Consider the following 11,513-nt stretch of genomic DNA (forward strand, 5'->3'; position numbering starts at 1 on the left):
ACATTTTCAAGTGAAGAAGACAAGGCTCAGAACTGTGGGCTAGTGCACGATTCTTGTGAAAGAGCGAGCTGATGTGTACTGTTGCTCATTACCGCTGTTGGTGAGGTGGATACTGAGATTCTGACCTGTCTTTCAGGTGAGGGGGCTGCCATGGGGAGGTTGTCGGTCACCTACTTGCTCTCAAGGGGCAGTGCTAGATCCTGAACTCAGCCAGTCTGCTCCAGGGGCAGGAGGACACGTCACCACTGCTCACGTGTCTATGGGTGTGTGCTTAAGTGCGTGTTTTATGACGATTGCTCTTTATTGTCAGCTTGTTTGTTCTGACAAGTGGATGCATCTGTGAGGGTGTTTCCAGGAAGGATCACTAGGTGGAGTATGAACAGTACCTCCACAGGCTGGGGACCCTGATGGAATAAAGGGGGGAAGGAGAAACTGTGAGTGCAGGCTCTCTCTGTGTCTATCTTTGTTTCTCTGTGTCACTGTCTCTGTGTCTCTATCTCTGTGTCTCTGTCTTTCTGTCTCTGTGTCTCTTTCTGTCTGTTTCTGTGTCTTTGTCTGTCTCTGTCTCTCTGTCTCCCCCGACCCCTCTCTGCTTCCTGTTGCTGGGAGGAAAGAAGCTTTGACCCCCATGCTCTTCTATCAAAATTGTTCTGAAACCTCTGAGACCATGAGCCAAAATAGATCCTTCTTCTCACTGTCTGCCCAGGTCTTTGTGACAGGGAAGAAATGTCTGGCTCACACGTTAAAAATCAACTTTCTCTGGGGACCTCGGGGAAAGAATGGGAGGGAACATTTTGTTGTATTTTCCCGTTGGATCATGCTCTTAATAATTTAAAGCAACAAACATATGAGTAGCAAAATCCAGAGGATGGGGATGCACTGAAGGGGAGGCAGGTCCTAGGCAGCTGGGGAAGTCTTGCCCTGGAGCTGGGAGTGGGCTGGGCATCTTCTACAGCTATCATCCTTGGAGCTCAGACTAGATTTTTGTTTGTTCTTTTTGTTTTTTAAATCCAAAATGTGTTTATTGGATAGTTCTCCGTCATCTTGAAACAGGTACTTCCTTGTGAATGAGCATCCTGTTAGCTCAGCTCTCCCACCAGTAGGCTGACAGAGGACAGTGGAACAGCCATCACACAAGACTACCCTTTGCTCATGGCTAAAGATGGTGGTAACTTTATAGCATTCTGGGCATTTCACATCCAAAAAGCAGGAATTGTGGCTCTGTACCAGGTGCTTTTTCTTGTGTTTCCTCTTCTCCTCTTCTGGAGAGGGATGAAGGAGATCCTTTGTGAAAGGCATGTTCTCATAGGGAGCTTGTCACGACTTGTTTTATTGAGACAGTGTTTTGTTACATAGCCCAAACTGACTTTAAACTAGTATTTGGTAGCCCGGGCTGGATTTGAACTTCCAACTCTCTCAACTCAGTGTCCAGAGACATGGCAAACATTAAGCATATTAAAACACAGTCTAACAGTCAAAATATACAAAAGAGGACACCATGAAATGTAACACTTCTCCCATTCATTCCCCATACCCTCCGAGAGAGGTTACTTTCTGATACTGTGTTAGACTTTTCTTCTAGACGACAAGAGACACATTGTGTCCAAGAGACACATTGTGTCTCACATCCGTCCAAGCCAGGGAGGGAGGGATGCTGCTTGAGGGCTTGCTCTGTGCCCCTCAGGGCTGTGGCTGGGGCAGTGTCTGGTCTTGGCTGTGTAGACACTGGTTTTCTGCTCAGGAAAGTGTTCCCTGGAGCACAAGCAGTTCCCTGGAGACCTTCAGCTACTCACTCTTGGTTTCAGCTCCAGTTAAGTGGCCTGCGTGGTGTGCTGGAGAGGTCTTAATGGCAGCAGAGAGGAAGCAGTGGGCCCTGGGAGCCTGCGTGTGCCCCTCCCCCAAAGCTCCATCAGAAAACAATCTCTGTTCTCTGCCCTTCCCTTTCCTTGCTTTGTGATGAGTTGGTGTCAGGTGTCAGGGCTATGATAAAGGAAGGAGTCAGAGGCCGTCACCTCCTTGTCCCTCAGTCCGTAACCATACCATTCCCCAAGGCCACTGACCCCTTGACACACATTTATTTGACCAAACCAGCACAATGGAGTGGGTTCTGCACCTGCATTAACCACCATGTACACTTCCTTGAATACCAGCAGCACAAGGCCTCTTAGCTACACCACAGTCCTCTCCACAACTGCGACATTGTAGCCATCTTCCCATTTCCCAATGTGTGCTATGCTGTCACTTAGGGCCCTGAGCAGGACTAGGGACCCTGTGCTACAGATGCATGGAAGGAGGGAGAGCAGACATGCTGGGAGCTGATCCTGAGGGCTCTTAGGCAGGAATGGGTGGAGGCCAGCATTGACTGGGAGCAGTGAACTGGCTTCTGAAATGGAAGGTGTGATGGGTGTGTGTGTGTGTGTTTTAGTCAGGGTTTCTATTCCTGCACAAACATCATAACCAAGAAGCAAGCTGTGGAGGAAAGGGTTTATTCAGCTTACACTTCCACATTGCTGTTCATCACCAAAGGAAGTCAGGACTGGAACTCATGCAGGTCAGGAAGCAGAAGCTGATGCAGAGGCCATGGAGGGATGTTACTTACTGACTTGCTCAGCTTGCTTTCTTATAGAACCCAGATCTACCAGCCCAGGAATGGCACCACCTACCATAGTCCCCCTCCCAGCCCCCCTTGATCACTAGTTGAGAAAAAGCCTTACAGCCGGATCTCATGGAGGCATTTCTTCAAGGGAGGCTCCTTTCTCTGTGATAACTCCAGCTTGTGTCAGATACAGGCCGCTCACATCACTTTAGCCTTTTCTGGTGGATCAAGACCATCATGCTCTGCTCTGCCGGGAAGCAGGGGTGGGAGCGGGGTGGAAGGGAGTTACTTGTGTCCCAGTGTCGCACTGGCTAGGGCTCCTTATACAAGAGTGTGCTCTCAGTTCTCTTGAAAGCCACTTTCTCAGCGGAGTTGGTTTCAGCTGCTGAGTTATGTCAGCACAGTCTCTGTGACTGATGAATAATTCTAATTTTTAAAATGAGATAAGAATCAGCAGGGAGACTGGCTCCTGGGCATGCCTGTGGGGTGTTCTTTCCATCTGGATAATTGAGGTGGGTAGATCCACCCACTGTGTGTCACATCAGGGTTTGGCCTGGGATCCTGGACTGTATAAGGAGAATATCAGCTGAGCATAAACATTGTTCTAGTCCCTCACCTCCCTGACCACGTTCCTTCCATGAGGTACCTTGAACTGTGAGTTCAAATAAACTCTCCCAAGTTGTTTTTGCCAGGCTGTCTTCTCACTCCAACAGAAAAGAAGTCAAGGCATTGTGGCAGGGGCCTGCTCTCTGTCCCCATGCTGGCTCAACCAAAGATATGGCTCTTGACCCATGATGTGAGAGCAAGTGTGTTGGAAGCTGTGAGCTGAATTGGAGTGAGGCTGAGCTACCTGGTGTCCAGCTCAAGTCGTCTTTCTTCCTGCTGTCTCTGCATCTGGGGCAGTTGTCCTCTACCCCTGTGGTCACAGCTGTCTGCCCACTCCACTACCCAAAGCCTTAGGCATTTGGGTTGCTCAGGAAGCAAGGTTGGTACCTGCTATGTACCATCAAAGTGACGACCAATAGAGTCGCCTCAGGGGTTTCTGCTTCTTATCAGGACCCTGGGATGGAATGAGCAGGGAAGAGCAAAGACAGATGCATTTCCCACGCTCTCCAGGAGCTTAGGTGGGAAGTGTGCGTGGTGGTTCTGCTGGAGGGCATGAAAGTTAGCCCAGGACAGGGACCCAGACAGTAAGAAATAGGTTGGGGTCCTTTCTTAAGTTGGAAGCTAGTTGATACAGGGGAGCAAGCTTGTGATTTCATACCTCATGTGCGGCAGAAAGCCCAGCTCTGGGGCCATAGCAATTGGAGGAGAAGGGGTGAGGTAAGGCTACAAGGAGCTCGGAAGCTTCTGCTGAGGAGGCTGGGCTTTACGTAACAAGTAACAGGGAGTCACGAACACAGGAAGATGATTCAGCCAACACATGGTGGCTCAGGGAGACAATTCTATCTTCCGTGATGAGGTCTGCGGAGAGGGGGCGCAGACTCAGGTGTCATCATGCAGCTAGAGGAAAACACATTGCTGGGACTCTCGGAACTGCAGGGCACCAGGAAGGCTGAGGGGCAAAGATGGATTGTGGGGAAATGCGGGGCACTAGTAAACATGAGGCTCAGTGAGGGCAGGAAGAGTTCGTAATTAGGGGACTGAGAAGTTGGGGGAGAGGGACCAACAGTGGTGGGGAGGGCTTTCTAGGCCTGAGGAAATAATATCTAAGAGCAGACTTTCTCTAGGTCCTTCCCACATGCAGGTGGGACGTGAAGGCTCTCACTGTCTGCTTGTCTTTCCTCGCGTCAGCAGCAGCAGGAGAACAAGCTGAGCTCCATGCAGGGGGATTGCTAGTTCTGCTGACAGGCACCCCATGCTTCCTGTTTTCTGCTTTTAGAGAGAGCAATGTTTTTCCTGAAAGAAAAGAGGAAGTAGTCCCCACAGCTGTCCCAATAGTGGCTTCTGAGGTTCACCAAAGTATGTCTCTGGCTGTCTAGAGGACCTTCTAGTCCTCCTGAAAGATCCCAAGCTCGTTGCACAGTAAGAAAAGTTTTCTTTGTCTTACTAACTTCCAGACCAGTATTTCCCAACTATGATTAAAAGGAGCATCATCCAGGGAGTTATAAATAACCTCTTGCCCAGGCAACAACCAAGACCAACCGAACCCAGTCTGAGGGGGAGAGTGTATTTGAAAGCACCTTGGAAGACTGCAATCTAAAGTCCAAGTCCATCTTCCTGTTGCCTTAACAACGGAGCAGGTGTTCCTGATATATTGAAAAGGAAGGCAAGGCCAGCCTAGGCTTCAGGGAAGGGGTTAGCCGGGGAAAGGTTGTTACTGATGTGAGCTGCTTCTTAGCTCAAAGCTGTCTATTTTCTCCCTGTCAGGTAGCTGTGGGCACCTGGGCTGGGCCCTTGTTGCTGTTCTCTAGGGTTCAGGACAATTCCACATGCACCTGTTCCTATCTATAGCCACAGACCCAGGTGATTGTGCATGTGTGTAGCTTGGACTGTTACCATTGCATACGGTAAAGCTGAATGACTTCAGCCACCTACTTTTCGGATTTTCTGGAGGCTGGAGGTTGAGTTCAGGGTACTGGCATGTCCGGTTCGGGTGAGGGCTTGCTCATTTCCTGGCTTGCATATAGCTGCTTTCTGTCAGTATCTTCAAAAGACAGAATGAACTCTTGGTTTCCCCTCTTAAGGTTTATCTCTCCAGGCTCGTTTCATGACCTCACCTAGAGCTAATAATCTTCCAAATGATTCCATTCATGGAATCAGGGAGAGAGTACTGATGTCTTTCTTCTATACTCAGTGTGTGTGTGTGTGTGTGTGTGTGTGTGTGTGTGTGTGTGTGCGCGCGCGCGCGCGTGTATACAAGTGTCTATTGGCCACACAGGCTACCTGAGGGGGTGGAAGTGGGAGGAGTGGGTGATTGCTCTTCTGGGCTGATCTCTGGAAACCTGATTGAAGGTTTTGCAGTTGTGCACGCCCACCATACTGCCGGTCACCTCGGAGGGACCCATCTTCAGTACTTCCGGCTCCGCCTCCGTGGGCGGTGCCTCCCTGGCTTAGCGCAGGAGCTCCAGTGGCGCGTCTGTGTTTTCCGCATTAAATCGCATTTCCTCTCTCTGGGTGATTTCTTCAGTACCGCCACTCATTAGTGATCTTTGTTCCCCACAGTTCTCCCGGGTTTATAGAATGCTACTCAATTTATGTATTTTTAATGCACACATTCTCATTTCGTTTCATTCAGGGAACAGGAGCCAGTCCAGTCCAGGTGCCCACAGCTGTCTGCAGGGAGGAAGTACACAACTTTATAATTCAGGAGTTCACATCGGTAATGACCCTTCCCCTGAACTTTTTTTAATAACTGTGTTTTACTTAGGCTATGTACTGTTTCATAACTTATTTTTTTTTAATCAATGATAGTTAGCTATTCCTTTATATCTCTCTCTATATATATTTATATATATCTCTAAATATTTTCATAATACTTATTACTGTTTGGTATGTTATCCTCCCCACTGTGTGTGTGTGTGTGTGTATGTGTGTGTATACATGTGTGTGTGAATGTGTCAGTGTGTATGTGTGAGTGTATGTATATGTGTGAGGATATGTGTGTATGAATGTGTGTATGAGTGTTTGTGTGTATATATTTTTGTGAGTATGTGTGTGTATTTGTGTGTGTATGAGAGTGTGTATGTGTGAATATGTATGTGTGTGTGAGAGTGTATATAGTGTGTGTGTGTAGTGTATATGTGTTTGTGTGTAGAACAGATGTTGATGTCATGTGTCTGGCTACATGGCTTTCTACCTTCTTTTGAAACAGGCTCTCTCACTGAACCTAGAGCTCAGTTAGGCCAATTGGCAATGAGCTTTTGGGAGCTGCCTGTCCTCTCCCCACCCAGAGCTGAGGTCAGACCCTACGGCTGTGCCCATCTTTTCTCAGGTGAGAGGTGGGGATCCAGATCCAGGTCCTCATGCTTGTACGGCAGACTTCCTAACTGAGCTCACTTCCTAACAAGTACTCATTTAGACTTTACTAACAGAACCATCTCAGCTCTGGTCTTTAAGCTTTTTCTATTTTATCTATTACTGCTAAGTGTTTGGAGGGGCCTTTGAATCATCAACTTACAGTAAATACTACTGTGCCTGGAAGTCCTGTAATTAGAACTCATTTAGACGACCATCAAACCTATTATAACAGGGCCTTAGGGGTTTACTCTTGAAACAGCAGAATACCGATGTCTGGCACTGTTAAAGTTCACCTTGTTCTGCCTCCTCACTCTAGGAGGGGGTGGGGGTGGGGCTGGGAGTGGTGAGGAAACAGAGGCCCAGGGATTTGCTTCAGGCCTTGCATCTAGTTAGTAGCAGAGCCAGGAAGTCAAATCTGATTCCACAGCCTGGGGCTTTGTACTTTTGCCTTTGAACATCCACTTTCTTTCACAGCTTGGCCTGCCTCTGAGCCTCACCGTTTAAGGGCCAGCTCTGGCTGCATTTTGTCCCCAGGCATATGGCACATAAGTGGGAAAGGAAAAGATTGGATTTTAATAATTAGTTGGTGACAGCCCAGGAGAGTCTCTGCTTGGGACCAGGGCCCCACACTGAAGTCACATTTTATATACATCACTGCCCTCTAGTGGCTACAATGAATGTCAAGTCTACCGGCTGGATGAACAGGGAAGGCGAACTTTAAGGTTCGGCAAGAAAACATACACTGGACCCCATTTATTTGGTATTCCAGTGCCAAATGAATAACATATATTCTTATAGAACCAGAATCTATTCTCTGATGCTAGCCATCTGAGGAGCACTGCCCAGAGAGATGCTGGCCATCTGAGGAGCACTGCCCAGAGAGATGCTGACCATCTGAGGAGCACTGCCCAGAGAGATGCTGACCATCTGAGGAGCACTGCCCAGAGAGATGCTGACTGTCTGAGGAACACTGCTGAGTGAGATGTAACAGGAGCCACTTAGTAGCCACATAAACTAGAAACTTTTAGAAGTGTTATTCTACTTGACACAAGTTGCTCCCCCAAATTATCATTTCAACATTAATCAAACAATAATATAAAATGAAACATATATCTTTTTCTGGTAACCCTCCCTTTAGATTTTTCAAGACAGTATTTTTCTGTATAACAGCCCTGGCTGTCCTAGAACTTGCTTTGTAGACCAAGCTGGCCTCACAGATTATCTATCTTCCCTGCCTCTGCATCTAACCCTAACTCTGAGAACTGGGATTAAAGGTGTGAACCACATATGTGTCATGTAGCCAAGAATGACCTTAAACTGCTGGTTCTCCTGTCTCTAGTTCCTGGTTGCTTGGCTTGTAGATGTGTACCACCATTCCTGGTTTATGGTGCTGGGATTGAACCCAGGGTTTTGTGCTTGCTAGACAAGCATTCTAACGACTGAGCTGTAGCTCCAGCCCTAGTCCTGGAGTTCTGAACTCTGGTGAGATAAATTTAACATCTCCGTTGGCTTGGCCCCACTCTGCATGCCCACTAATGGAGGGGGGTTTTGTGACTGTCGCACTGTGCGGTGAAAGTGAAGGGTGGCATTTACAAACTTGGTTCTTGATATTGCACTGATAAATGTAGATCCATGAGGACAGTCCCACCTGTCTGCAGCAAGGGAAGAGATGTGCAGGATACTTTAATGTGTAAATTCATCATACGATCATTGGCTATCTTTTTATGGGACTGATGTGATGGACTTAGTTGCTCTGTTTCCGTTCTTCTCCGAGATGACGGTCCCAGCAGATGGTATTTTATTATTGAGTAGCACAGACGTGATCCTCTTCAGGGCCCCTCACATCCCTTGTCTTTGGTATCCACTAGCGCCTGGGAACTACTGTGCTAGGTGGCCTTTTCTGCCTGCTTAGACAGTTGGTGCTCACAGATGGGACAGTTCCTGAGCTGTCCTCAGCATGTCACCTGTATGCTCTCTCTGCTTTATAAAAGCAGTGCAAGAAACTGATGTGGGTGCCAGGAGGGGGGTGACCTTCATTTGCAAAATCCAATTTGGAAAAATAAAAACAAAATCGCTACTTGACTGAGCATCCAGACCGTGTCGCTCCTGACTTTAGAGGGTGGTTTCACTCTAACACGATTTCTTTTAAGTTCAGAGCAACAGATGCCACTGCTAAGGGACAAAGCCTTTTGTAACAACAGCTGTGTTGGGATAAGACATGAAGGGAGAAGAGTCTGTATTTTGAAGTTGGAGTCTTCCCTTCGTATTATACTCTGTAAGGAGAATGGGCTTGCAGTGGTCTGAACTGCAGTCTGCTTTTAGTGGCCCCTTATCTTTAGTTAGTATTTCTCTCGCTCCATCTGCTTGCTCTCTGTGCCCCAGAGGGTCATGGTCCTGTCATAGGCTTTAGGGCTGAAACTTCAAAGTCTTAGAATGTGACCTGTGGCCACCGTGTTTATGAATATGGACTTTCAGCTCTATGGTATGTCCCCACCAGGGTTCTAATTAGAATTTCCTTTTGTTTTTCAGATTCTATGTGACACTTATGCTTGAGTCATAACATGAAAAAGAGGTTAGTAGATAGAAATTTTCTAAATCAAATAATTTTGACTTCTCTCAGATGTTTCAGCTTAAGAAATATTCCGGCAAATTTTTATTTATTTATTTATTTTTTTGCAAATCAAGTAATCCACCCAGTTTCAACAACTCAAGTGTTTGATATGCTGTCTCGCCTGAGGAGGGTGAGGTACATACGGGTTAAACATAGGATGCAAGGATCCCTTCCTCCAGTTCCCTTCCGGATTTAAGCAGCATCTTCACAATTATCCTCCTCGGAAGCAATTACACTAAGTATTAATAAAGGGGCTCCAGCCACAGAACAGTGCCCAAGGGAGGCTCTGTCTCAGAGTCAGGGCTAATGGCCTGGCAGTTGTTTTAATGGATTTCCAATGAAGTGTGAAGATGACAGACCAGCAAGGCAGACTCTGGGACAGAGTACAGTTATCATGGCCATTAGTACCCCAGACCTTTTCTGTTTGCTTTCTTTAGTCTCAGTGAACTGGTTGTATGAGTATTTACTGATTAATGCATATTTAGCACAACTCATAAAATGTTTGTTGATTCAAGGGTAAGAGTCCCACCTATACTGCTTTTATGGGGGAGGGGTTAGCATGACTTCCTGTGGTGACGACATTAAGGAAGGTGACCAGGTGGGGAGCCTGAGTCCAGGGGCTCTTATGACATAATTTCTGCTCTATGCCACGGCAATCCCAGCTCTTTGGCTCTCAGTCCTCATACCCTAGCCAGTGAAGAGCAGAGCTCTAGACAGTCAGTCCTATAGCCTTGCCCTGTGCTGGGACCATGTCTTTGGTCCTGATTGGAACAGCATGCTGGAGAGGAATATATAGGAGGGGTTTCTTCAAAAGGCAAGCTGTTTCTATCCATGTATGGTAAACTAACATAAGAGTTCTAGTGACCCCTTCTGTGATTCTACAGGGTGTGACTAGAGTCAGGGAAGACAATGGGAGAGGCCTAGAGGATGTTCCAGATAATGACAGTTATGAAAGCTGGTTCCTCCTGAGGTTCTTGTAGTCATGATCTCTGTTTCCTCCTTAATCAGTTATAAAGATTCTTCTGCATCATAGGTATTTTATAAAACACCCATAGAGTAGGCCAAGATTAGGGGCTGCCCTGGAATTCTATATAGCTTAGGCTTGGCCTTGAATCTGTGCCCATATTCATTTCTCAGTCTTCCAAGTGCTGAGATTACAGGCTAAAATCACCACACCCAGCTAGAGGTAGATAGTTTTATAGGTTATTCTATAGTTGAGGAAACTTTTGAGGAGTCCCATTGGGGATGGACAAAGGTGGCACTTGAGCTGGATTTTCTGACCCTGCAAACCGTTTCCTGGGAAGATGCGATGTGTTACAGCTCTGAGGGGAAAGATATCCTGGCAGTGGAAAGCCAAGGAATACCACAAAGTCTCAGGACACAACAAACCTCACACAGAAATATATTGGGAAAGACAATCTTAAGATGGGGGTAGATACCATCTAAGTCATTGGTGAGTCAATGAATTTCATTGGGGGTATTTTATTTATTTACTTACAGAAATATGGCGAAGGGTTACTTATAGGAATAGAAATGACTCAAAGACAGAGGAATCACCAAAGCCCGCCCCAGCATGTGTGTGATAAAGCTGAGACAGCTCAACAGGTTGCAGAACGTCCTCTCCAGGTGCTTCAGTTGTTCTTTCAGGCAGCTGATCTGGTCTGAGGGTCTTTTTTGGCAGCTTGCTTGGCTCTGCTTAGTCTTGGAGGAACTCTCAACTCCCGCTCCCCCTTACTCTGGCAGGGAGGGGCTTAGTGAATCTGATCAGCTTCTGGAACTTCCTCAAGTTCTTTTAAGATGGTTTCCTTTCTGCTTAAGGATCTTCCCTACAGCATAGAATGTTTCAATGTTTTAATTTGGGAGGAAACTGTTACATAACACCAGGACTGAGGTGGTTGTCTATGTATTTGGCTGCTTTTTATGTTCAACATTGCACATAATGTGGTTCCTCTATGGTGTGTGTGTGTGTGTGTGTGTGTGTGTGTGTGTGTGTGTGTGTGTGTGTGTGTGAGGGGGGATGGAGAGAAGCTAATAAGCACAGGCTCAGTGAATTGTCTATTCAATGCACTGATCACATAAAGGGCTCAGTAACTATAGAGAGGAAGAACAGTGTCTTAGTGTTTCTATTGCTGTGGTGAAACATTATGACCAAAACTAACCTAGGGAGGAAAGGGTTCATTTTATCTTATCCTTCCATGTCACAGTCTCCCACTGAAGGAAGTCAGTTACTCAATACTCCACCTCTTCCTCTGGCTTTTACATTATTCCCATCCCCCTCTTCCATAATTATTTTTGTTTTTGGTGTTTTGAGATAGATTTTTGCCATGTAGCCCAGGCTTGTCTTGA

The 11,513-nt window shown here is 46.8% G+C and overlaps 1 protein-coding gene across 1 annotated transcript; it reads right to left on the reverse strand.

Annotated features, from left to right (window-relative positions):
* Positions 1 to 897: 897 nt before the first annotated feature.
* On the reverse strand, positions 898 to 1,299 carry LOC308432922 (small ribosomal subunit protein eS27-like; the record flags this gene model as incomplete). The annotated part of the gene is made up of 1 exon (XM_080932810.1): positions 898 to 1,299. One exon carries the CDS (start codon positions 1,297 to 1,299, stop codon positions 898 to 900), a length of 402 nt encoding a protein of 133 aa, XP_080788936.1.
* Between the last annotated feature and the right edge of the window lie 10,214 nt (positions 1,300 to 11,513).

The sequence above is a fragment of the Micromys minutus genome (assembly GCF_963924665.1).
Source record: "Micromys minutus genome assembly, chromosome: 1".
NCBI classification, from domain to species: domain Eukaryota; kingdom Metazoa; phylum Chordata; class Mammalia; order Rodentia; family Muridae; genus Micromys; species Micromys minutus.